The following is a 27521-nucleotide window of genomic DNA, read 5'->3' on the forward strand; positions in this document are numbered from 1 at the left end:
ATATTGACGTGTGGATCTGCGCAACTCCATATATGCTTCTCTGCCACAGTGAGAACAACAGCAACAACAACAACAACACGAGAAGCAACTTCTATATTGGGAGGCAATATTCTACGAGGTCGAGGCACAAGACGTCCATGCTTTTTTGACGTACGAGCAAACAATTATCGTCTGACCCTATAACGTTCGCTGATTCGACTTGTCGGCGGCGTAGTTATTCGGAAGCGGAACACACGAATTCGAAGGAGCGGCTGGTGAGATTTACCGCGGGCCCTCAGAATCTTGGGACGATATGGAAGAGGAGGTTATCGGCACTTTGTTCGTGCGTCCGCTCGACCACCGAGTACGGTAGTCACCCGTGGAGTTCAATCTCACAGGCCGATTTCACGGTTCCAACCCGTATATCGTCCCCGTTGTCTTCGAATCAGTCATCGAGGGCTTCCGAAAGTGCTACACAGTGCCCGGTCCCCAACCTCGTTGCGATCCTCGATAAGAAGTCAAATGCATCGCAAGTTGTTGCGACTTCTCGCAGCCTGGCGAAGTTCGACCAGAGCATGAACGCGACGGAAGTGTAAGGGAGCTGCGACTCCCCAAATAGGTCAACAGAGGCGGGAAGCAGATCCATCGGGGAGCCTGAGCACGAGTTTGCGATCAGCACATTATCGCTTAGATTCACAATGAATATTGAGAGCTCGAGAAGCTCAGGAGGCATCTGCACCGACCTGACATCGAATTTCCTCCCATCGACGAAGGTCTAATCTCTTCGCCTGAAGAGCTTTAGAGATGCGAGGATTTTCTATTCAAGGGTGCGATTTTCTCGATGAGCAATCACGGGTGATTATTTCGCATTCATCATCGCATAGGATGAATCCATTTTTGTTATCTGGTGCCATTCGCTTCGGGAAACGTAAAAAAAGTATTTTCTGTCGGGAGCCGAGCGTTTGGTTCGGGTCCATGAGGCTCCAATCAACTGTGACCGCCCTCGTCAACGAACAGTGGGCTTTTTCTATTTTTCCAACTATCGTCTCTTCATTCATATTTCAGAGCGACCGAGGACCAACGATGGAGGGTCATCGCCCATCGCAACCGCAGACGGGGGCAATTCTGCCCCCGTCCGCGTCTCGACAGGGCACCACCTACGGCTCGACGAGCAACACCGGAACTCCCCAGGCGCAGGTGGCTACGGCCCTTCTAACAGGTAAACGAATGGCAGTGGTAGCTGGAGCACGCAGTTTTCAGCGACAAAATCTCCGCTCGACGTCGTCCTCGGGCTTCGTTCCGCCAATCGCCGATTCTCGATAATGTGTGAAAGCATTATCAGATCTGTTGTGCTCAAAGAAGCTCGGCATAATGAACGACACGCGCCGAACAAGCGTCTGATGGCGTCCGATGGCGTCCTTTTGATCGAACATCGGCTGGACCCAAACCACTTGGATCTGGGAAACTGATCATTCATGAGAACATAGGGCCACGATAAAGATGATAAGTCTACGCGACGGTAGCTGTCGCGTCGCTTACATGGTCTTGATCATGACGGACTCCCGCACATAAACAGTTTCCGGAAGAGGGACGGACGGTCGATGTCGAAGAGAAGTCGAATCTCCTCCGACACTCGATTCGTCGGTCCGACCGCGGGAACGTCTATGGACTCATGACTGGGACCCCTTGTTCCATGAGGTGTCGCAGACAAACGACTTCCCCTCGGCGGAACCAACAGCAGCGATGCTTCCCAAGTTGCGGAGAAACGTTGGTTTGAGTTTTGCATTTTTCATAACTCATCCCCGACCGAGCGGAATATCCTGGACGGGAACATCGTCCATCATGAGGGAGCTCATTTGTTTCTTGAGTTGTGGAAGGATTCTCAGATTCTCCACCTAGCAACCCGATGCTGTTGCGTATTATTCCGGGCTCATGGACGCAAGGCACGCGAGCTCGAATTCTCTTCGGATCAATCATGGACAAAACGGAATCCGTAGTATTCATTATTCTCGGCCTCACAGGGATTTTTCCCGGAGCCGGAATCGACCGCAATCATTTAGCTCTTGCCTCTCACGAATTCGAGCGAAGCCAGCGGCTTCGGAGTACGGAATCGAAACGTCACCGATTCTCCCAGACGCTCGTTGGTTGAGTCCCTTTCATCAGGCCGGCATAATTGAATGGTGATCACCAACTCACTCATCAGTTACCTCCTCGTCCTCCCGCCGTTTGCTTGCCTTGTGTCAACAACGGTCTTAGTTCGATTACGATGAGATCTTGTGATGTGAGAGTCTCGTCGGTTGGGGGCTCGTTAAGCCTTCGAACAAGATTTCCGACCGGAGTTAATCATTAATGAGAGCAGCGAGGAATTCTCGGCCGAACAAGTGGTCACCCTGCGGATTACCATCGAAAGAGCTGATTCGCTGTGAAGTCGAAACGAAGAGAGCGAAGTTCGAAACGAGGCAACGAGTCCCGACGCGACCGTGACGGAGTGAACGCGTTCTCATCCGACGACGGAATCACGAGGGTCCCTCGGTGATTCCGCGAGATTCATGTCGAAGAGGCTCCTGCACCCATCCATCCATCCATCCAACCGTTGATCTATCCATCAATTTGTATCCATTGTGAGCGGGAAGAGCCGTCATTAGATTTCCGATACTTACTCCGGTGACGACTTACTCCGGAGGCAGGTCTCGCGGTGATGAATGTTCGAGGCTGTAATTAGCTTGTCCCGAGTGAGAAAGCCCAAACATCTCCCCTCCCCGCCAGTGCCCAACCGTATCGTTAAGGCTCGAGAGGTTTTCGCAGGTGGCGGTCGCGTGGCCATGATGGTGGACGGATCAGGCCAGAATCGTCCTCTGCATCGCGCTGCGAGCCCGGATTCGACGGCTATGAATTCAGCAACGCCCACCGCTGTCTACGGTGAGGAGTCGGCATCCGCCGCGACAACTGCGATGCCACCGGCAGCTGCGACCACAGCGGCAGCCGAAGTGCCGTCCGTTGATTCCTCACCTCGTTCACCTACACTCCGTGCACGTGCACCTACTAGTAGCAGCAGTTCGAACCCACCCGCGCTTCCCACCGACTCAAACTCAGCTTCCAAACGGCATACCTCACCCAATGGGACGATGAGTATGTTGCACTTGCAATTAGTAGTTTCGTATCGTTTTCCGTTATAGAGAAATCCGTAGTTCGTGCTCCTTTTTTCTCCCCGTCGGCCCTTCGCGTGGCCGCGTAATGGCTTTGCTCGGGGAAAACTTTTCCGGAGAGCAAGTGTTCCCCGGTACTTAGTCCAGCAACGGTTCATTATTTCAAAGCAGCTTGCTTTGTGTACGCGCCGCATGATCAAACTTGCAAACGATGTCGACGAAGTTACGGAGCGAAGGAATATGTTTTGCTTTGCGTTGACCTCTACGAGGATTAGGCGAAGTCGAGATTCTCCTTCGGAGGAGCTCATCCTCAACGCGTTAAACCTGAAAAAAAACCACACAGATCTTCGCTAATCGGAGGAGTAGAAAGAACTCTCATGAGAATTTGGGGATCGCACAAACGCTTTGTCCGTATGGCGACTCCGACGCGTACGGTCGCATGCTCATTCCGCTCGGAGTGCGATGAGCTCAGATGCGGTTGGATGCGTGTGAGCACGCGAGCGATTTCCTTATTGAAATTGAGGGTTTCATTTGACTTCAATCCACAGATACAAAAGAAGACGGTCTGCCAGCTTTTCTGGCTCACCTTCCACCGGGCACTCCACTTGGAAGTGGCGCCTCGCGCTGGTCTAAGCTTCGGACAACCGTCCAGATCTCCGGAGCGATGAGTGTCAATCAGAAAAAAGCGCCCCTAAAACGTGAAGACTCCTTCCTGCAACGCTTCTCGACCAGGCACATCGGCGAAGCACAGGATGCTGACGGCAGTAAGTACCGAGCTCGCTCTCTGCATGTCCTTCCGTCGCGTTCGTTTCACTGTCCAGGAATCCATCTGGGAGTGAAAGAATCAAAACTCGAGAAGTATGGTAAGAGATTTTCATTCGAATTTTGTATCGCATCACATTCGGAAGAAAATTCGGCTCGGAGTCTACGTTGAGGGGATTTCTCATCGCCAGAGATGGAGCTCTGCATGCAGATATGGAGGAAGTCGGTTGGCCGTGGCGAAAAACAGAAAATCTATCACCTGTAAGAAATCACGACTGGCCACGAGCCCAAACGCGAGGACCCAGCTCGGGAACTCGTTTCGTAGATTTCGTTGCTCCGACAACGCGATTCACCGCTGGTCGTCACCTTTTCCTTGTCGCAGCGAGCCGAATGCCTTTGGTGCTCCTCCTCCTTCCGATCTCACAATAGCCGGGCAACGTAACACCGATTTCCAATTAACAACAATAAAGAAGACATTTGCAGTTCGGTCGGACAATTTCGGGTGATCAGTTGAGCGTTATGATGCTGCTGCTGCGTCTCCGTTGTCCGCAGATTCGGCTAAGCGCCCATCGACTCTATTACTCACGGTCGTTCGTTTCCTTTTCTCGATATCACAAGGTCCGATTACTGCTTCTCTAACCATTTTTGGTTATATCGAATGATCGCGGAGGCTGCGATCGTATGAGGAAACTTTAGCCTCCTCACGAAGAAAGTGGTCGAGATTACGAAAGTCTCCTCTACTGGAATAGCGTCGTAGACAGCAAAGTCGTACATCGCTCCTCGCTGTGGTTTTCGCCCCCGGGCCGCATCAAACAACGAGACCGAGAGTTGCTGCACTGGATATCGCGAAGATATTGAATGACGGTGGTGCCGTCGAGTTGTCGCTTTCGGTAGTTTTGTCACCGTAGCCGACCGAGCGGAATCCCGTACGAGGCGTCATAGAGCGAATAATTCACTTAGCCAACCCGATCCCTCGTTTCTTCATTTCAGATCCTGTTACGGAAGGAGAGCTGATTCCGAAGCCCAGACTTTGGTCACGGTCTACGTGTCGCCAGCTGATGTTCGGAGTCATAAATCCTGATGAAAATGCTATGTTCTTATGGCTTTGGCTGCTAACAGTATGCGTGCTCTACAACGCCTGGGCTCTAATTCTCAGACAGACTTTTACGGAGGTAAGCTCGCGATCGAGCCAACTAGGTACATGGAACGCGGAGCTCTGGCGGGAACGAGCCTACGGCTGAAACGCTGATGCTCGCCGTTACCGACGACCGTCAACGTAGGTCTCCGACTATCATGGAGAGCCGTGCAAGAAATTTCGATGGGAATTCTCCCTATTAGCATAATGAGAGGAAGCTCGCCGTTCTAAGGTCGCAACTCATCGTGCCAATTTGGTCGCTTGCCTTCCCGTCGTTGTGACTTTGTTCGTCCCGACCGCAATGTTCGGCCGAGAGGATTTCGAACGCTCTTCAGCATAAGACGAACTTGGCGGTGGGGTTATTTGCGCACGTTGTTTGGAAGAAGTTCCGCCGGCGACGCTGGCCTCTGATGGGATCCGTCTCGTTTGTTCACACATGATTTCACTACCAACCGAAGCGGGTCGGCTCGGGGAAGGGTTCGGCGGAAGCGTCCAGAGGCGGAGTGAATTCGTGTCGAGAACTTAAGAGTCGAGCAAAATCTGACTGCTGCGTTGAGTCGACGTCGAGGCTGACTGAGTGGGGTTCGACGAGTGAGTGAGATTTACTCCGACTGACTCCGACAGATGACAGCGACGCGGTTCCGTGTCTTTGATTGGGTTATATGTCCGACGGAAGCTCACACGGGTTGACATGATCTGATTAAGAAACTCCTGAACGGCTCGCGTCCGTATTTTCCGAGCGATTCGGGCCAATCCAGGACTCCGTTGTATTGCCCTCGTTCGGAATCCCGCTGAGAGTGTCTCAAAGAATCGTTTCTGGTGAGATCGACTCTGTGGTTCCCCGCGGTGACAATGGGCAGGGTTCGGGACGGAATTGAAGCCCTCATGACGAGCGAATCCGCTCGTTTGCAGTGTCAGGAATCTCTGGAATGACAATTTAGCCATATAATTTGGAGAATTCAAATACTTGTGAGAGTTCTGGAATGTCGTCGACGAGCATCCTCTCCTGCCTACGGAAAAATTCAGATACGATGTAAGAGATAGCCAATATCAACCACGATGGCGACACTTGGGATAACAGCGACAAGGCCCAAAGCAGAGAGCTGCGGACGGTTGGCGAAAAGCCCGAAGGGCGGGCGGAGACAGTTTCGACGATTTCACGGGAGAACTTAATTCACACGCCTCTTCCACGTGCCACCCATTCAGTCGGATGATTGAGTCACGGCTCTGGGCACAACTCCTACTTGTACTACAAGGATGAAGACAGATAACGGCTCGACGGTAGACCGTCGGCAGACAGGAGAATCAGGGGGGAAGGAACGATGATAGAGACGGGGCACGCTGAGGTGTGGAGACCGATTTTCAGGGGAGGCCCCTTCGGAACGTCGACAAACTCTCGTGTGCCAATTTTTCCGCTCGGTTGGACCGAGCGATTTTTCTTTCTTATCGCTCTTCGGATCTTTTTGAAGATTTTTCCGCTTTGAAGAGCTCCGGGGAGAATCGACTCTGATCGTCTCCCTGTTCACCTATTCCGGTCTTCTCATACAAATACTCGCCCCCCGATTTCCTGGAAAGAGCTCACCGTTCTGCTCCGATCTGTGCTCATAGCGTTTTTCTGAGATCGCTGCCTTGGTATCGCTCGAGAACCTGTGGACTCCCCTCAGCTGTGTCGTCGCTCGAACAAACGAAAATGCTTCTCCTTCGTTCCAGATACAGCACCTGTCAGTGTTTATGTGGATTGCATTCGACGGTTTCTCAGATTTTGTCTACCTGCTCGACATCGTCATTCAGCTCCGAACAGGATACTTGGAACAAGGGTTAATGGTGTCCGAAGGAAGGAAATTACGAGGCCACTACTTAAGATCCAGGTATTTGAGAACGATTCACAATTTGTCCTTTCGGGGAATGCAGGCTCATGTTGCTCTCGCAGTTCTACGACGATTGCTGCAGCTGAGTAGCGTGGATTCTTTATCCCACTATTCTGCCCGATGCCGACGGGGATTCAGGAGCGGTCGCCATCGGAATTATTTTTTCGACGATTCGAATAAAACTACCCAAGAAGGAGAGACCTGAATCAGGTCGCTCCGATCCCTGACGCATGCACGATTGAATTATAGGAGTTTCCTTCTCGATCTGGTATCGTTGACACCCCTGGACCTCCTACAGTTCATCATAGGGGTAACTCCCCTACTTAGGTGAGTGCTGGAAAAGACGACTGCTGCATCGCTGCTCTTCATTCTGAATGTCTCCCGTTCATTCCTGCTCCTAATCTATTTCGGGCGTAGAAAATAAAAACGGTTCCGCGCTTAGAGGACAGAGAACAGAATGAACAAGCTTCGCGTTCCACCGAAAACCCGAGTCATATCTACTCGTGTTGGCTCTGCAGACAATTGATGTTTCGTAGACAAGTCGTCTCTGGTTGGAAAATGTCCAAATTCGTTGCTTGTCGACATTGTCAGTAGTGAGGTTGTTAATGAACAGCGCGACGTAAAGTTCTTTTGCGTCCAACAAGCACGACAGAAGTAATGTACGACCGAGCAGATGGAACACACAGCTTATTGAATCGAACGAATGGGCGGACGGACGGACAGACGGACTGATGGACAGACACAGCGACGGCCTGACGGACCAACTGCCCGTTCGTCTGTCTGTCCGTCCGTCCGTCAAACAGATGGAAAAATGCCTCTGGCGGAGAAGAAAAAGACGAGGAGGAAAACCATCCGACGGCCCCCAGCGCTCCCCGAGATAACAATCCACTGCTGCTCATCCAAGGACATCACCGAACCATACGAGAACGCTGCAACCGAACTCTGTCCGACCGAATTTGACCAGATTGCATTGATTGACCACAGTGCAAGTTTAGCTTGACCAAAATATTTATCATCATTCCCAATTTCATTATCGATGCTGTCAGCCGGACGTACTCTCTTTCGATTTCACCTTTGTCTTCGGATCCGGGGGGACTCGAATTGGGACCACGGCGACAAGCCTGAAAAAAAAGAAAGATGCTCATACTCTCTCGTTCGGACAAACGCTGTGGACCGTGGCGGTATTCTCGGTGTTCCCCTTTATACAAAGCAGATACAAAGCAACAACAACACGGGCTCCGAAGAACTCGCCCCTGTCCGCCAAAGTAATCTGTTCTTTGTGCTCTAATCTACGAGCTCGTCGCTGTAAACAATGAAAGACGTCAGACGTTCTTTGTGGATGACAAACGAACGAGCTCTCATTGAGCCGAGCTTTGTTGATCTGCATTCGCTTGGTTTGATTTAAGTCGTACTGGCAGAATAGCCGACGAGTGGCTCCTGTGTTCCCCGGAGCAAGAGAGGAACACTCGAACACTGAGTTCTATTCCGTTCTACAGCGGAGTTGGGAGCTGACGGAGAATTTCCCCGGCAATCCCTCCCTGTACTTACCTGGCCTCCGGGTTCCCTATTGACTCGGAGAACAGCTTTCGAAACTTCTTCGCGCATCATGAACTCGAGCGACAAACGGGCTGTTCGGGCACCGTATCGTCGGAGGAAAATGTTCTATTCTGAAGGTCGGCTCGGCTCCGCGATTAAGAATGCGCTCTCCTCCCTTACAGATTTCCTCGATTCATCAAGGTGTATCGCTGCTACAGATTCTACTATATGGTGGAAAGTCGAACGATTTACCCAAACTTCTGGAGGGTAGCCAATCTGATTCATATTCTTCTTTTGCTATCACACTGGTTCGGCTGTTTCCATTATATGCTCTCCGAGTTTGAAAATTTCCGAGGGGCCTGGGCGTACACCAACCCGTACAAGAGCGATAACGCCGAATGGCGAGCCATCACGCGCAAATACGTCGCTTCCGTTTACTGGTCAACCCTGACGCTAACGACTATCGGTGGTGATCACGTGACACCGAGCTCAAATCTTCAGTGAGTACAATCGACTGAACTCGGAAAGCTGTTTTCCAGAAGTGCTGCGGATATCTTGGACTGCCGTCGGGCGCCGTTTTCTTTGTGTTCGCCGCGGCCGGACCGCCAGCCACACAATTCTAGCTGACCCTCCGCATCACTTACTCACAAGCGCCCGAGAGAGCTTTTAGAGGAGTCAGCGACAAATATGTTTCGCCTAATGGGACCGGGATACACCGCCTGCTTCGGGACAACTCTCTCGCTCGCTTGCTCACAAGAGACAAAAAACTCCCCACGGATGAAAGTCCTTTCTCCCTGCTCCGTATACATTCGAGTAGAGGAAAACCGTGGCCAACACCTGCGGCGTAGTTCGGGATTTTATACTGAATCAAGGCCGGGAGAACTTCAGACTCTCGCAGTTCTTTGAACCATCGACGAATGCCTCGACTTTCCGTGGTGCGGATGGTCAATGAGACGGGGGCGCACCCAGATCGTCATCTACCGGGCCCGCACGTGAATTCAGCCCCCGTCGCGTCCCGCTGAGCACAGATAGTACACGTCGCTATGTGAAGACATGGTGATTGTAATGAGAATTCGCGAATTTTTCCAGATATGCTTTTACAATACTCTCCTACCTTATCGGAGTGTTTATCTTCGCTACGATTGTGGGTGAGTCCGCGGGCATCGCTCGAAAATTTCTCTCTTTCCAAGAACCTGGATGGAGAAGTCGTGGAACTCATGTAGTTCATGTTCAAGGGAACGGAGAGTTCACGAAGAGCTTTTCTATGCATGATTTGTTAGAAGCCCGCAGAAATACTCTCAAGGATAGGCCGGGGTTCGGACGCTTTATTAAATGAATATCTAATCATTCCAGGCCAAGTTGGGAACGTCATTACTAATCGCAATGCATCACGACTCGAATTCGAGCGTTTACTGGTGAGTAGATACATTAGAAAGGATGCCCCTCGATGACGAATGAACGAAGTTTGGATCTCTCGAACTCTGCCATAGTTCCTCCGCGACAGGTGACCGTGTCGAGGTCGCGTCGAAAGAAGCAGAGTCGGGGTCGTGGAGGAGGGGTCCGTATGACGGTCTACTCGATCCCGACTCTTGGAGCTGAAGCTCCAGTTGACGAACAGGAGTGTTCATTGAGTTAGCTCCTCTGTAGCGTCGACGATTCTCCGTTCGCGGCTTCAGACAGCGTATATACCACAATGATGATCTTGACCACTTGCACAGAGTGGCCAAGGGAACAAAGAAGACGAAAGCGTGCAGGGAAAACTAGCGGTGCGCGAGCGAAGTCAGTGAAAGCAAAGCAGTCTGAAGCACACTAACTGCGAGAGGGAGCGAAGCGCGTAGAGATCCTCTTATGCGTTTCCTATTTGGACAGGGTCTCTGAGAGTATATATCCGAAGTCGTTGATTAATGGAGCCGTTCACGTCAGAGAGAGAGGACAGCAGAACGCTTGTGTGGAAGACTGGGAGCGTGTGAGAGAAGCGAGGGCCTGAGCGGGGAGAGGGAAGGTTTAATGGATTCGCTCGAGAAAACTCCTGATTCGAAAGAAAAAAACACCACCGTCTCCGACAGACAGAAACTAACTTGCTCGGACGGACCATTTTCAAAGCTTTGGACTTTGTTCACCGACAGTCAAGGGCGGAAGGGCTGATCAGAGAATTAACTATGGTCGAGGAGGAATTCCTGGATCGACGGCGCCGACTAGTCTCATCTTCGGGAGTCATCTAGCAGCATCATTTAATCCGATGTTCCGAGTCTGGCTCGGACTAACAATCGTTTTGGCCCTATTTTCTCAGGATGGAGCCAAATTGTACATGCGTCATCATAAAGTGCCTCACCAGATGCAGAGGCGAGTTCAACGATGGTACGACTACTCCTGGTCGCGGTAAGAGGATTTCCTCTTCAAGTCTATGTAACAGTTTACGCTTGATCGAGTCTTCAGCGATGCTCCGAAACCGCCAGAGCTGACGGATTTTCGCCAAGCTCCACATGGGCTCCTTTGAACGTCTCTATCACGTCTCTCGGCTATCTCGGATTCAAACCCTTATTCTTCCACAGCGGCCGAATGAGAGGAGGAGGAGACATAAATTCGGCATTGGGCGGTCTTCCAGATAAGTTAAAGACCGAACTTGCTCTTCATGTAAATCTCAAGACGCTCAAAAAGGTTCGTTATGCTCAATCGGAGACTCCTTCTCAAAACGCTGGGAACCTCGCATTTTACTCGAAATTACTCCGACCCTGAGGCGGAGCTCGATGCGGGACGGTAATCCCCGATGGTTGTTTAATGATTGAATCTTTCCACAGGTTTCGATCTTCCAAGAGTGCCAACCGGAGTTTTTGCATGACCTTGTTTTAAAGATGCGTGCGTATATTTTCACGCCTGGAGACCTCATCTGTCGGAAAGGGGAAGTGGCCCGAGAGATGTTTATCATCGCAGACGGTATTCTCGAGGTGAGGGCGGTTTTCTGCGAATCCCAACATTTCACTCCATGTCACTGTCGAAGGTCGTGGGTGGTCGTCGCTGAAATGTTTTTGTTTCTCTGTTCTTCCCAGGTAATAAGTGAGACGGGAAAAGTTTTAACCCAAATGAAGCCGGGTGATTTTTTCGGAGAAATCGGTATTCTCAACCTTGACGGTTTCAATCGACGAACCGCCGATGTACGATCCGTGGGATATTCAGAGTTATTTTCGCTGTCTCGGGAAGATGTTCTCTCGGCAATGAGGGACTATCCGGAGGCCCAAGAGATTCTGCGGGCTATGGGCCGGAAGCGTTTGATGGACGCTGGACTTTCTTCAACAATAAATTGTCCTATGCAAGCCAATACACCGTTGAAACAACAACCGCTGCAACTCGTACAACAGGTGAGCTCTTGATTCAGCCAGGGAATTCCTATCAAAAAACTTTTCTGATCGATTTCACCGAATTTCGTCCGCCGGCGATACATTTCACGATTGCGAGCAAGGGGACAGAACGAAACGCGGATAGGAGCTTGGTTGCGATGTCGAAAGGAGTGGGCGTGGGTCTTCCTCGGGGAGAGAGTCCTCTCGGATCTCAGGGGTGTTTTTCGGGCTGCGCTGCTATCATTTTCTCTCGAGGTGATTTCTTTCACGGCTCTCATGGAAATTGCGGACCATCGGATTTCTGGGTCATGGTGGTGCTCTTTGGCTCGAGCTCCTTCGTTAGTAGTCACCTCGACGCTCCGTACTGAGGGCTTCTTCTCCCCGTCGACGTAAATTCGACTTAGCCATTAAACACAACAGCCCTCCGCACAATTGAGCCTCGTTCACGGTTCGCTGTGCCGGTCAACCAGCCCGCCGAATTGGAGGGCGAAACCTTACGTCTACAAATAGATCACCGAGCTCTTCGGAAGGCTCCGTTGGGAGATTACGATCTTGGATGGATCTTTTTAGCCGTCTCTTCGAATCGAAGGAGGGAATCCGAAATGCATGTTGAATAGCGTTCGGATCATTAGCGCGGACCGATCGGAATCAGATCGTCCGGGAAGTCCTCGTTCGACTTCCCCATTCGCGGATCCCCTCAACGAAGGCCTCAAATGCGAATTACGGACGTTCGATGGAATCATTGCCCCAGACGGCGGTTGAGCTGAGATTCTCGGACGGGACTTCCCGTCGTCACAGCTAGGCGGAAGCAATCCCGAGTTCTCTCTGTTTCGCCCACCCACTCAGCGACTTCTGGAGACAATGACGTGAAGAACTACACGCAGCTCACAAGCCTTTTGGGCGCGCGAGCAGAGAGCAGGAAACACATTTTTATGTTCCTTTGTTGGTAGCGGCGACGGACGACGTGCTCGTGTTGGATTCACTTCTCCTGTCCTCCTGTGACACGTTCTACCCCTAGTTGTTGTACTCGCGTCTCGACGCGCCAGTCCCATCCAGAGCATGTTTGTGGTCCCGCCGTCTTGCTCGTCTTCGAAACTTCCCGCTGATTTTTTTCCCCAGTGTTCAATTCCCCGAAGCTGCACCAGGTCTCTGCGACTCCAACCTTCCGATCAGATGGAGAAGTCTTCTCGTTTTATAAGCGCTGCTCCTCAGGGGTGTGTTTCCTCGAAGCTCTGGGAGAGACTTTTGCTGCGGAATCGGGGTGAGAGTGTCCAGAACTCGAATACAAACGCTACGACGTGACTCGTTGATTGACCGAACGAGGGGAGCCGCTTTATTTTGGATCGCCCTATCCCTCCAATCCCCTATCCTCCCTATCCTGGATCGCCCTATCCCCCGGGTTCACGTCGAAGTTCGAGGTTCGCGCCCCCAAATCGACGGGGATTCGTGTCCGCGTCTTACTGAAACTATTGCGTCGCATCGGGTGTTCGCACGCCGTCGGGGCGAAATCGACGGGAATCGCTATTCTGGAATCAGAGTTTTCCCTTCCACGGAGCCTGATCGCTGACGGTGAGCTGGATAAAGTGTTCGGTCGACACAAGATTCTCGGTCACAGCCCCGGGAACTCATTCACGGGGACTCGAGCCGGAGTTCTTGATGAGAAGTTCTCCACATATCGAAGCACCAGGAGCGTCCAAATTCTGTTTTAGAGATGAATATTGGGCATCGGGTACCCTGGACCGTAGCGGAGATGTTCCCATGCCGAATGACCTGATAATAAATTGGACGGCGAAAAATCAAATACAAACTTTCTTCTTAGTAGAATACAGCCACGTACTCAGGAGAAATTTTTGGTCCGGCTCTGAGCGGAGCCGGTTTTGAAACCCGATCTCCTGACAAGGATTTTCTCCTCGAAATTCACAGGAAGGAGATGTGCAGTCCCAAGCCGCGGCAGCCGGGCCTATGGTCCCCAGCGTGGGTCACGCACCAACTATGGAACCCGAGGTCGGGGACACGGCATCGCTTCCAGAATCACAAAAATCGCCGAAGTCGCCTACTCGATCGCCAGTCGGGACTGCATCGGGCGCACCAAGCACGCAGAAGTCAATGAATACGATACGAAAATTCAGGAAAGACCTCAAACATCTGCTCCGAAGCGGAACGCTAGCTTCGAACGGATCGTAAGTGGCAGCGCGAGCGAGCGTGCGTCCGTCCGCCGTGGGCTTTCGATCCGCTCATTATCCAATCATTTGACACCCAGCCAAGAAAAGGAGAACGGAGGCCATCTGTCGTCCGGCGGCGGCGGCAGCGAACATTAATATCCAATGATAGATTTTGCAGGCGGCTCTCCTCGCGCCTCGTAGTACGCTTAGCGGCTCATATGGAAATGTAGCAAGCTTTCTCGCTAGTTCCTTCCTTGCTTCCTCCCTCCGAAGCTCGCCGGTCGTGCGAAACGACCGCGTTGCGATGATACCACTCTAAAGATAAATAACTTTGCGCCTCCTCCCTGCCTCACGAATCCTGCTGCCGCATCGCCGCCGCTGCGCATTTCTTTTATTTTCCCCTCTCATCGTTTTCTCGTTTAGATGCTGCTCTGCTCGCTGTTCGTGGCCACCTTTACAGTTTCTATTTATACTAGTCGCTAGTCGCGATATGACAGAGTGAAAAGGAGGAAGAAACACACCACGGATTCCGTGAGAGTCGGCGATTCCAAACCTAAGGCGCCTCTTTTTGTGATTCCACCCTCATGTTTTGATTCCCTCTCGAAGCCCAACCCCACTCGGCTCCCTCCACCCCGCGGATGTTTGTGAAAACAAAATCCTACGTCGGACGCTGGCTCGTACGATGAATCGTCGTCGGCTGCAGCTTCCAAGACCATCTGCTCATGCCACGCGAAGGCAACGCCCGTAGCTCTGTCACAGCACAAAACGACTGAAAATATCTGTTTCTCGTAATTTCCTTTATCTGCGAAAGACAACACCTCGTGTTCAACGCTCTGCTCCACGTGATCTCGGTTCGCCACGGATTCGCGCTGGGGAAAGTGTTTTCCTGGGACGGGTGGAAACCTGCCGGCTTCCTCGATAAGGGAGCATCTAATTGACGGAATGCCTACTCAGGGCAGCTACGTCCACGATCTCCTCAGCGAAGAGAGACGATTGGTCCGGAATTTTATTTCTCCCCGGGTTTGGTTATGCTTCTACAGCTTGCCGGTCGCTTCTGAGTTCTTGTTCCTGTAGAAAGAGAGGGCGTCACATAAATAAATCCGGTAGAGCACGCCGTTCGAGGCGAGAGCGTAAAATCGAATCCAAACTTGTGAAGTTCATTTTCGTAAAAGGCCTTAAAACCCCTCGTTCGTCGCAGAGGTTTCGGCTCTCCTTGGGCCTGCCTCCGAGAAATGCATGCGAGCGAAAGGCTGTGCTCTCTCCATTTAGTATCGAGATAAACTTCACATACAAGTGCACTTTATCATTGCGGTTGCAGTTGCACAACGGTCGCGGGACTCACTGCTGATGTGCGGTTTGTACGTTCCGCGCCGGCTAGACCTGGAATCCTCGTTAATAAATCCATCTCACGGCTCTTAAGGTAACTAGGGAGCACGCAACCCTTGATCAATCCAAGCATCTTGCGTAGTCAATCATCGCCTGACGTAGATCTTTTCATCCGACGTGCTTCTCAGATTGAATCCAGTCCGGGCCGTTGCCTCGACTGAAGAAACTCTGATATGCGTATGATATTGCGAATAACGCTGTGAATGTCAATGGGCATTTCCTCGAATAATGAGGAACTCTCTGAATTGCCTGTACACTGCTATCATTTGTAAGGGGAGATGTTGCTCCCTAAGTGGTCGTTGGGTTCGACACGCTGCAGGACTTGAGACTTCCCTCGCGTTCCCTGAATATTCCCTAAGGCTTGCACCTCGCCTGACTCAAGAAGGATCCCCTCGGGTCGCATGCTTACAAATCTGAGATCCTTGGACGTCGATTATAGGAATACGATGATAAATCCGACGCGAGATGACTGAGCCCCCTGAAATGGCGGATCAAGTTCATCATCGACGTGAATGAGTGCATCTCTCATGAATCTTCCGGGAATGCTCATTGAATCCGGTCAATCCCATAGGAATCGACCTGTAATGCTGCCTCTTTTGGATCCCTCGCGAACTCTACGCATCCAAAAGTCTCCGTGAAGGAGCCATTGCGTATGAGGAAGCTTTCCTGTGGCGATTTCTTCCGTATGAAGAATTTCCCTTAGAAAGATTTGTGCTTATAATGGGGTTCGTCCTGCACAAAGCGGTCTCTTGTCATAGAGGATCCTTTAGGAGCGGAATTTTAGGGTGATACCAGTACTTCCCTGTATTCTTCTATATTTCTGTCTGAATGGCCCCCTCGTTCGATCTCAATATTTGTTCCTCCTTCGATATGCGATACTGCTTCCCCGCTAAAATAATGCACCCTCCAGTGGGAGTGTCTTCGCGGAACCCGCTCCAGGAGGAACTTCCTCCTCAAATCTTCCGAGCATGACCACGATGATTCTTTGCATGTCGCTGGGCAGGGGTGTCGATCGGGGACTTTTTCTCCCGCTGATCGAGAGCTACCGTCTCCCAAATATACTATTGATTGTGATTGTCGTTGGCCAGGCTATCAACTCGATGTGCGAGGCAATGGTGTCGACTTTGAAAGCTCATTGTAGGGAACGTTCGAGCCGTCTGTTATGCGTCATTCTTTCGAAACGGGCAAATACGCCTTGTCGTGGAACCTCCGATCTCGCGCTCAAAACTTGTCCCGTTTCCAGACGCTTCCATGTAGGGCACCGTCAAACGTCGACAGGCGAGCCAGTGCTCCAATCTAGTAAAGGTGAGTCGGGACTCGCTCCGACGATCTCATGAAGGCCGGAGAAATGTGATTAAATCATCCGCCTCGGAGTTATTCCCATCGTTTAAATCGGATCGGAGAGGGGGACAAGCACTAAGAAAAGACGACCGCTCGATGTACGGCTTGGAGAAAGTCATTTGTATCCGGAGGAAAAATTTACGAACTCCGAACGAACGACAGCTGAAAGCCTTTTGAAATATCATCTCCATCAATTAATGTTGTTGGGGAACGTTCCACGCAGACACATCCTCTGTTCGGTCGCTCAATCCCTCTCCTCCGTCGTCCCGACAGGAGAGTTCGCGATAATAAACTAATTGAGTCATCGACGCCGTCTCGATTCGATTTCTCTCTTTCCCGAATGATGTTATTCCCGGGTTGTGGTCCAGCGTTCCGTACTCAATCTCACGGTGATGGTCTCGAGCTAGAGTCGCGGCTGGATACAGAACGATGATAAAAGTGTGAACTTCCTTTGAAAATACTACGCTGGACGTAGATACGTTCAGGGAAGGATAAAGCTTCAATTTCCCCTTCCCCAGGACAAACTATAGGCGGCATCGAAGGCGACATGGACGCAGATGTCCAGGACAACCTTTCGTTCTCTTCGATGGGACCAGGACGTTCCGTAAGTTTCGCCTTCCGAACCATCGCAGCGAAGCTTGAACAGCGAAATGGGCGTCGACGCACCCGAAATGATGATCGATGAACGAGAATGGACCGAATATTCCGCGAAGCTAACTTCAGCTTTTTTCCACGCATCCTTCCCAGGAGTCAAAGACCGCTGTTCAGGTGATTAGAGTGATTCCTTTCTCTTTTGGGAAAATTTTCTCGGAGATCCGTGTGAAATATCACCGGGGAGGAATCTTCGAATTTAGAATGCCTACTTCCTGCCGAGGGGTAGACTTCACTGTTCGTAGGCTGGAGAACAGAATTCATAATTTCTTCCGTCGCAGGCCGACCTAAGACAACGTAGATCGCCATCCGCGTCGTCCGCTTCCATCGCCACAGAATCAGGGCCCGCTTCTAGCGTTCCCATGAGCCCTGCTCAGACATCAACTCCACCCCAGGTTCAAAATGCACGAATCAATCCCTCCCAGAGTCTTCAGCACTGTAACCCTACGACAGGCAGATCACCCCGTAGCGAGCTTCTGACGGTTTCGCCACAGTTGGAGACGCGACGGCATTCTGAAGCCCCGCCAACTTCCAAACGTTTTTTCAACCAAGGCGGTAATGCCGGTGGAGTTGGTTGTGGGGCTCTCGACACCGGAACACTTCCGCGACAGCGAATCACAGAAAGCTTACGTAGAGCTACAATGGTACGGATCGCCCAAACCCCGTTTTCTTGCGACATCGACTTTTCGATGCTTTTTGAACGATTCTGGGAAACTGTTTTATTTTTCTGCATTGTCGAGCGCGAATGGTCGAGCTTCATGGACTCAGCCGTTTTTCACGCGAACTCTCAGGTTTCTACGACGTTCGAAGTGCCGCCACCGCCGCTCATCTCCGCCTCGGCGACTGGCGCCGCAGGATCGGCGATGGATGCTGAAATTCCTCTACTCCGCCGAGTTCTGATGCTCAAAAGAGAGCAGGCAACGAGAGCGAATGAAGAGCGCCTCCGACAGACGTCGTCTCGTCCGGAGAGCCTTCAGTTATCCGAGTCGTCGCCTCGAGGACTTGCCCCTGGCTCTGGCAGCAGCAGCAGCAGATTGGCGAAACTTTCTCCAAGAGTAGAGACCGACGATGAGGTGTTTATTTCGCCACTCAAGGCAACTTCTCCACGCACAGAGGTTTGTGTGCTCATGCGTATATTAGCGACTCTTCGACAGTTATCGCATTACGTGTTGGGGCGGAATGGCTCTGTCCTCGCACATGCCGCGACTCTTTTCCCGCCGCCCATTTTTCGACCCTGTGTCGAGCAGCGAAGTTCCTGCCGTGAGCAGAGCTCCAAATGACAGTCCATCCGCGTTCCGTAGCGCGCTGAGTTTCGAAAGAAGAGATCAGGCAGACCTTTTCGTGTCGATCGGTGTAAGCCCTGCTTCCCATCGAGCGCAAAGATGCTTCGTCGGTTAATTTTCTTCGGTACATATTTTCGTGCGGACTCCTCAGGTTCTGGCCTTACTGCAAGAGTTCTTACCGTGCCAATAGAGCATTCCCTGGTCTCGGAGTTCCTTGATCTTACATTTGGGCAGATCTTGAGGCTTTTCGAGACTCGTAGCTCCCAGCCGCGACCACCGATTATTGTCTAGCTCCGCTCCGATAGATGGATGCACGAGCGTAAGGTCAAGGAGAAAATCTTTCATTGTAAGAAGCGCTTCTTTTGCCCACCGGGGAAAGCGCCATCATCGGAAAAAGGCTCCGGTCCACCGCCAGGACACTCTACACTAGCCAATAATGAGATCGTGTTTGCGACAGGCCCCCGAAGGAAAATGGTCGTCCCCGCTCAAGGACGTGCCAATCGTCGGCGGCATTGACGAAGTCGCCGAAGGAACGCATGTCGGCTCTACGGCTGCAGAAGCGACAGACGAAGTAAGTCGTGGCTCGCACCCGCTGGCTTCTTCAAGTACTCCTCCTAGTCCGTGCTTATCCGCGAAGGTTCGACGGCAGCTAGATGCGCTCGCGAGTCCAAAGAAACGGGCGTTGTGGCAGAACGCCACATTCGACGGCTATGCGGAGAGACGCGCTGTACTTACTCGAATGTGCGCAATTAAGCAGGGACTGAGTTCGCCGCCTGAAGAAGATCATGCGGGTGACGGCGGCGGCGGCTTGCTTGCCGCCGGCAACATCACTCACAACAATAGCAACAACAACGTCAGCAGCAGTAACAACAACAACGACATTAACAGTGTCGCCGTCAGCAGCGGCAATGTATTTAACAACAACAACAATAACAATAATAACAATGCTCAATCAAACATCCTATCGGAAGACGATGCGCTGACTCGACAATCGAAGACGGAAATCGACGACGACGCTAGCCACTCGCAGCAGACGTTTATTATTACGGATCAAGAAAATGTCGAGCTGATGGTCACTGCTGCCATGAAACAGATCAAGATTGCCGTCACCGACTATCTGGTAAGTTTCGAATTTTTCGAATCGGAAAGGTATCGGCATGAGCCCGAGTCATAAATGCCCCGCGCAGTCGCGAATGATTCAGGCTCTTTTTCGTACAAGAGCTGTTAACTCCGGAGTTTCGACCAAGAATGAACTGGGGTGCATTCGTTCGTCTCTAGAGTATAGCGAGTTGAATCTGCCGGTCTGCGAAAAACGGGACGAGGAAGAATGTCATTATCTTTCCAGAAGGATACACACATGGAACTCACATCGCGAGTCGAAGCCCTCGAGCACGAGCTTGAGATCAAGGACAACCTCATCGTCGAACTGCAGGATGAACTAATTTTCAAAGTGAGTATGTCTCCCCCGACTGTGGGCTGCTGTGCAACTTCTCTCCTCGAACTGCCCGAAAACAGAAGCATTCCTCTCCGGGTGAGGATCCGCTGCATTCCGTGCGATCGAAGTGCCAGGCTAACATCGAGCGGGATTTCTCAGGAGAAAGAATTCCGCCATCAGAGACCAGGACCAAATTTCATAGAAGACATCTGCTCTCTGAGTGAAACCTCGTTCGAATCCGACGATGAAGATAACGCCTTCCTTCTCGCGGCAACGGTAAATATCTTCCGAGCTTTGCGCAAATAATCATTCCCTCAATACGAAATCGAGTGGGTTCGGTTTCCGAAGATCGGGGAAAAACCTACTGAATAGGTCGCGTCCGAGCATTCACTGCACGATATTCGAATTGTGCGTTGCCCACAATTTTCTAGTCACGACGCACGCAATCACTAATTCATTGCATGACGATGATCGGGGGCGGCGGATGGCCCGATTCTCGCTCGGTCGGGCAGGAAATCGGTGAATCTAGATTTTCATTTGTTTTTCGTCAACCTCTCGAAGGGACAGAGGACAACTACGAGATACGGTGGCGGACTTCAGGTGCCTTCGTCCGACGTTTTCGATCCGTCGCCGCGGAACTCCTGGCCCAGGAGTGGTTTTGAGACGAGCACTTTTAGCGAACTGCACGCCAACAACGGCATTCACAACCACGAGGAAAGTAGAGGCGAACTAAGTAACTTGGCGGCTGGGGACCGCAGTGCATCCTGGCATGACTACCCGACGTCGCAGACCTCGGCCACAGAGCACCCCGGCATGGTACGTGATTCGGGAGCAAAGGTTCGATCACATCCTCGTTCCCTGCGCCCCTTAATTTACAGGGATTCGTCCTTTCTTTCTGCTCGCTGCTCCCAGCCTTCTAGTCGGACGATGAGCAGACGAGTAGTCTGCGATTCGCATGCATGTCGCTCGGGAATCTGTATTCAAGGGGAGGCGTCAATAAACGTCTCCCGGGTTTTCTGCAAGACGAGTCGACGGCGGCTTTTTTGTATCACCCCGGGATGCTGTGTATTTCTACCGTAATTCTCAAACTATCCTCCCTTTGCGAGTCATCCGACTCGTTCAGCCAAGCTCCCCGCTCTCCCCAGAATGCAGAATGTCACGTAGAATTCGCGAATGACACCCGCTCCGATACTTCGTCGGAAATCGGTATCAATGTCGGTCTGCTCCTTGATCCCTATCTCGTTGCATGAACGTTCCTTTCACAATAGACAAGAACCAGACTCCCGAGACGCAAGCGAGACACAACCCATCCGTCGCCGATGAAGATCTGAACACTACGAGTAGCGTACATTGCAAATTAGCGAAAGGGGGACCTGCTGTCGGTGTTCGACGGGTGTATGCGAACCTCTGAATTCGGTGCCTGGTACAATGCTCTGGAAATACCGTAGTTCGCCTTTATCTCGATTCATAGCATTTCCCGAATGCGTTTTAGACCACGCTGTAGCTGATCTATCAGATACTGTGTCGCTGACGGCTGCGCTGCTGATTTTGTCCCTTCATAAGTCGACCGTACTCGTAGAATCAAGTATTCGGAATTAAATGGTCTTCAGGTGGTGGCTTCGAAAATGGGACCTGAAGACCTATGGAAACTTGAGTTCCCGCAGATATCGGACAACCTTGTGGAAACCTCTAGGAGATCTATTCCTTCGCATGATCGTCCAGCGTCCTTGGAGAAGAAAACGAACTCAGAAAAGCCGGCCAAACGCGGATCGAAGCAGGATGCCGCTCTTGCCATGAAACAGGTGATTTGAAAACACATCACAAGCGTTCCACTGATTACACACGAGGTCGATTCCTTGTGGTCTTCGTCGGGTAGCGCGCTCTGGTATCCCGTAGTTTTTGTCTTGTATTCGCATTGTGTCTCTTCCTCTCTGCGTCATATCGTGAGACGTTTGAACCTGACATTACTCATTCATGCGACTTGGAGCGAAGGAGCGGATATTTCCTAAAAATTCAGCCTCAGCTTTTGTTCGAAAGTCTTATCCTGACCCGATCCGCAATTAAAACCTAAATTGACCAAAACTGACCTAAATTTAATCTTTAATCTCGTGGCCCGCGAATTAAATCGGTGACCGTGAGCTCCAAGGCAATGTGCCTCTCTTTATCCCTCAGATATACTATGCTATATCGATTGATGGCTAATGGCTTCTACCGTTACATCCTACTCATCCTATTCTATTCTTGATCATTCTTGCCGAGTTTTCCCGTTTCGCTAAACAATCGTGAACACCAGTGTTCCCCAAACTTCTCTCCCCATACCCCACCTCAATGTCAATTCACACACTGCTATCGTATTCATTTGAAAATGGAGAATTTCCCGCACGATGGATTCGTTCCTCATGCCACTCTCTCTGAGTCTATTCGCTCCTATCGTTCGCCATAATTCTTCCAAACCTTCTCGCGCTCTCGAACTAATGATTCAAGGACTGTAACCAATGTGACAATCGGAAGAAAATGAATTGATTGCATCCATTGAGAATCTGTGAGGCTGAACTTCCGCTCCCACACTGATTGGTTATTCGGTATCCAGGCGGCGCAGACAAACTCGAACAGCGCCGCCAGCTCTGAACACGCGCCTGCTCTGAAGACCGAGGACGTGCGCCAGGCCTCCTGCGACGATTGGGAGGTGAAAATGCTGGTGGAGCAATTCGATGAGAAGATGAAACGCCGTTCCCTCGAAGGTAATCACGACGATCGCACTCGACTTCCTCTTTATGGCTAAGCGATGTCTATGAGATTTTTGGACACCTCGTTCAGACTGATTGCATGAATCTCGCTCCTCTTCAAGGCCGTCGTCATTCTTCCTGCGATATACAGTCGTGGGAGCGTCTTGTCCTGCAAGCTGACCCGTCGTCGAGTTATCCGAACTTTGGCGGCCCTAGCCGAGAGTCTCGCGATTCTAAAGAAATCCGTCGTCGGTACGGGTAAGTTGAAGCGGCCGAGCGACTCTAGAGCAGCTACTACACGATCGAGCAGAAGTTTTATGAGGGATACCTACGCGAGTTGGAGGAACTCTGCTATGAGAAATCAAACGAGAAATATGAGTGCCTAAATCGAGACGACATCCGCAGACGATCTTCCCGCGCGCTTTTTACCCGTGGACGGTTCCCTGAACTCGGAACGACCTCGAGACGAGCGGAGATCCGGCGAGCATCACTCGCCAGATTCGCTTCAGTTGACGTTCCAACGCTACAAGCCAGGTAGGTAGCACGGCGCGAATAATGCATAGCCGCAGCCACATCATCATCATCGCAACCCCTCGACGCAGTCATAAACGTGTATGACGACGAGCTCAGCATGATTTTTCCGAATGTCCCGTGGAGATTGAACATCTCACGACGTCAGCCCGACGCAAACTTCCCAAATTGAGTTGCTTGGTATCATTCATTGCCATTTCCGTCGGGAGGAATCAATATCGGGATCTGCCGCGATCCGAAGGCCAACGCTCCGAGTTCGCGGGAACAAGCGGCTGGCCCAGTGGGCGTTTTACGATGTCTTGCCGGAATGATCGGCAAACGAAGGATTAGGCTCATCAGAGAGAACCTCCTTGATTCGACCGGTATATTTCTCTCCAGGAGGCGAATCCTGCCCTCGGACAGCCAGTGCTCTTCAGTGAGCTCCGCCAGCCCTTGCATAGAGTCCGTGCTTTCTCGTTCGGACCAAAATCTTCGGTTGCGGGAGACTTCTTCTCCGTCTTCTCAGACGAGCTCAAGTCAGGATTCTCGCGTAGCTGCCTACCGTAGAAAGTAGGTTGCTGTCATCTTATATCTTGGATAAATTCTCGTTCCATTGTCATTCCTCATTTCCGCTCTTGAGCTTCTCATCTCATTGGAAACCGGAGATCGTACGATAGAATGCGAATCTGACAAAATCCCACGAACTCGTTCATCGACCTATTTTTTCCAGAGCTTTCTGTCAGTCCCGCTACAGCTCCGTGGCCGAACAGAGTCCGACCGGCTCGAATTCCAGAAGTCGCTCTTCGCAACAATGGAAAAGGTGAGGACGGAGCTGGGCTCTCATTTCCCAGTCGCCCATCTCCACACAACTCGAGAGCGAACCCGGGGCGCAACTGGCGACTGCCCTTTCGGCGTGGAAGACAGTGCATCTCTCGAATTCGCTATCTACTCGGAGCGTCGAGCTTGACTCTAGTCAAGTCGCCGTCGAATGTGCCATCTGAGAAAGCTCGTTCGCTAATGAAACTTGTTACAGCTGGCGACAAGTGTTGTCGACTGCACTCGGAGCGAAACTAATAGAAAATGCCTTCAGCGCTTCAATTAGCTCTTTGAAAAATCATCTCGCTCCCAATAAAGTGCGACCAGCGCGGCTTACTGATTCAAGGCTGTTTCGATGAGGGTTCCGCTGCTTAATTTTTCGACATCTGAAAAGCGGGGCGGACCCTCTCCAGAACAGCTCTCCCCCAAAAAGTCCGACGCGAGATTCAAAATTCTAGGAAGCGGAGAAAAAATGATACCTGTGCATAACAACGACTCATGTCCTCTCTCCCAAGTCTCGACGATGAAGCCCCGCGCGGTCGGGCGTCACCCTTGATATTCGACGCTGATCTAGAATCGGGAAGCGAGCATTGTTCTACGGATTCCATAAAAGAAAACCTTGAGGAGAATGTGGAAATGCACGATAACAGAAGAGACGATCAGCCGGGCGTATCATCGCAGGACGACGCCACATGGTCTCCAACCGGTCAGGCCATGGGTCTCCCAACCATCAAGGAGGGTTAGTTCTGCGCTTTTAGCTCTTACGGTCGCGCGCAAAATAAGCCTGACATCTGGCTGCGACCTTGTCTGTCAACTTTCAGGGCTCCGACTGCAGGGCCAGAAATCAGAGATTTCGGATGAAGACGAGGACGACTCCTCGTCTACGAAAACCACTCTGTTCATCGATATAGATGAGGGCTCTTCGGAACCGCTGATTGCTAAAGGTGGGGACGAATGCGAACTTCTCGGCCACTCGGCAAGTGAATCGCCCGCGGAGCTCACCGGGATTATATTCGTATTGCAGATGAACTTGCTTCTACCGCCCCGGGCGAACTTGCGAGATCCGACGAAACTCTAAACATCGACAACAGATCAGTATCCATCCACATTCCGTCAGTGATTGATGGGACGCCTTCGCCATCATCATCTTCATCGTGAGGATATCAATGTAACTTCAATATTCATCGCCTTCACAATCATCAACAACCCGAGCTCAAGACTACATCCACATGGAGTCCGGGTCCTGCTCATTTACCTCAATCGTGCCGCGAAACATCGTCAGCCCCTCGCCGGAGATGACGGGCAGTCATTTCGTTTTGCGAAATGATACCTGACAAGGTTCGAGCGAATGGCAGCCGTACTCGAGGTCGGACGAAAATATCAAGATAGAGCTCAACGAGAGCAAACGCTGTGAACAGAGTCGCTGGTTTCGGTTTGAGCATCTTGGACGCTTCGGGAATTCAATCGTCGACCCAAGTTCCGTGGATCCCGCCTTTCCTGAAAAATATGTGCCTCGAATCACGCAACATACCCTCAAGATCAATCGATCATTGACGCTAACATTCACGACATGAGAGGAAACCAGGAACAGACACGCCAGCGCAGTTACTTGAGTTCGGACCAAGGAACAACACGGAGCCTTCGCCGGACAGTTGGAAGATTTCGAAAGGAGTGATTTTCTCCCTGAGCAAATTCCATTTTCCCCCGCTGCGAGATGGAGTTTTGAGCAAGAAAGGTCGTTACAGTTTGAGACACCCTCGGCTTCGGCTGAAAGTGTGCCGGAACGATTCTCTTCCCCTCTCTATTCTGGTCGCTCCGAAGTCGTCACTCCGAGATCTCATTAATTACGATTAGCATGAATGATCAGCTTCTGTGTTAATTCGGATCTAGAAGCGAATCCCATAATGGATACATGACACCGAATGAATCCCTCGACCAAAAGCGATACCTCCTCTACCAGAGAGATCAGTAAACTTCGATCAGATATCGCTCCGAACATTATCGTAGTCATTAGACGAGGTCGCTGAGTTTCCACAAGTCGGCAACGTATATCAAAATGAGCGTATGTCGAAACACTACACGCGGACGAAGAAAAACCGTCGACGTGCAACTCCTTGTAAATTACTGCTACGCCCTGGACATTCCCCAGAAGGAAAGGGATGAGCGGCAGAGGTTCATAATCTCTGCATTTCCAGGAAACTCCGCCCTGATGAAGTCAGATCAGGTACCTTTCCCCCACCAGAGACCCAACGTTTACGGTACAAACTCTATCCTTAGATTCCGGTATTGAAGTTGACTCGTCAAATCTATCGAGAGTGTCGATCCCTCACGAAAGACTATCCCCCTTTTTTTCCTGGACAAATTCACGAGTATCGCCGATTTTTTTCTTCCGCGTTCGAAAGCTCCGAATGGGTTTTCCTCAGATGCTTCAGCACTTTATCCGAGCTCGAACCTATTGGCCGTAGGTCGTTGCTGATTGAAGACACTTACAGTCGCAAATTAGGTATTGCTCCGACTCTGTTTTGGAGCCTGAAGCCGGCTTCGGCAGATAGTTTTCCGAATCATCGTGGTTTCGAATAGATACGGACGGACGGGGAGCCGAAGTTCTCTCGCAGATGTGAGAGTCCTCCACAGAGCAGTCAACCGGTTTCCGCTCCGATTATACCATTGCCTCTGTCCGTAATACAATATCGTCGAATATAGTGAATTTTTACGATGATCAACGACGAATACCAAGGTTGTTGCGTTGACGGCGTTCGCGGACGCCGAGAGACGCCATGTTACACACACACACAAAGCACATTGTTTCGGACCGCAGCTTCAGCGATGGTAAGGAGTCGAATAAATCGGGCCACAGCATGGAATCAATTATGAGGCAAAGTAAGCCGCCGCGAAGTGTTTTTCGTCACATTCGCTCGGCTCACTCGACCTCGATACGCAAGCTGAACGTCGATGCAGATTCTCACAGAGTCCGATCGATCGGAAAAGAATGACGTGATGAGCTCCCCGGGATCGACCTAAGACTCATCCGGATAGGAACTGTCTTGATCGGAGATCTTTGATGTTTCCGAAGTTTCTTCTGTGTGAATCTCTCCCGGAACCGATGCGCGATGATTAAGCTGCTTTTGTGGCTCACGCTGAAGCGAGCAATCATCAATATTCCCGAATCGTTCCGGTGTTCTTCTAATGGCCGAGAAGCTCGAGATGGAGCCGTATCGGCTATTCCGGAGCAAATAGAAGAATCCTTATCGAAACATGGACAACTGGGTTTTTCTCAAAAGGCTCCATAAATACGCGGTAAGAGGTCCAAGTCTTGGACTTCGTATGATGACCGCATACCTTCCGAATACAAGTTGCCCAGAGACTGAACTTGAGCTCGAAAAACTGGAACTAAAACGGAGAACACCATTATGGTGCGAGCCCCCGGACGGAACCGGCCGAGACTCTCAC

The 27521-nt window shown here is 51.2% G+C and overlaps 1 protein-coding gene across 1 annotated transcript; it reads left to right on the forward strand.

Annotated features, from left to right (window-relative positions):
• Nucleotides 1-1062: 1062 nt before the first annotated feature.
• Nucleotides 1063-25149, forward strand: Cngl (Cyclic nucleotide-gated ion channel-like). Its single transcript, XM_029111288.1, has 28 exons — nucleotides 1063-1198; nucleotides 2785-2898; nucleotides 3674-3889; nucleotides 4878-5059; nucleotides 6733-6890; nucleotides 7140-7217; nucleotides 8609-8926; nucleotides 9516-9574; nucleotides 9780-9841; nucleotides 10717-10805; nucleotides 10979-11084; nucleotides 11225-11371; nucleotides 11474-11782; nucleotides 13685-13941; nucleotides 16553-16614; nucleotides 17169-17254; nucleotides 18093-18416; nucleotides 19042-19155; nucleotides 19222-19704; nucleotides 19930-20034; nucleotides 20179-20295; nucleotides 20581-20835; nucleotides 21630-21821; nucleotides 22610-22760; nucleotides 22868-23003; nucleotides 23151-23279; nucleotides 24587-24810; nucleotides 24893-25149. The coding sequence occupies exons 1-28, from the start codon at nucleotides 1063-1065 to the stop codon at nucleotides 25147-25149; spliced, it is 4866 nt and encodes a 1621-aa protein (XP_028967121.1).
• The last annotated feature ends 2372 nt before the right edge of the window (nucleotides 25150-27521 follow it).

This window comes from Galendromus occidentalis, unplaced genomic scaffold (genome assembly GCF_000255335.2).
Source record: "Galendromus occidentalis unplaced genomic scaffold, Mocc_1.1 scf7180000077429, whole genome shotgun sequence".
In the NCBI taxonomy this organism is placed as follows: domain Eukaryota; kingdom Metazoa; phylum Arthropoda; class Arachnida; order Mesostigmata; family Phytoseiidae; genus Galendromus; species Galendromus occidentalis.

Excerpts from the sequence above, each read along its gene's own strand:
- Cngl (XM_029111288.1), top strand. The coding sequence starts at position 1,063 with ATGGAGGGTCATCGCCCATCGCAACCGCAGACGGGGGCAATTCTGCCC. Across the intron at positions 1,199-2,784 it reads GGCTACGGCCCTTCTAACAG|GTGGCGGTCGCGTGGCCATG; the intron begins GTAAACGAATGG and ends AGGTTTTCGCAG. Across the intron at positions 23,004-23,150 it reads GAAATCCGTCGTCGGTACGG|ACGATCTTCCCGCGCGCTTT; the intron begins GTAAGTTGAAGC and ends CGACATCCGCAG.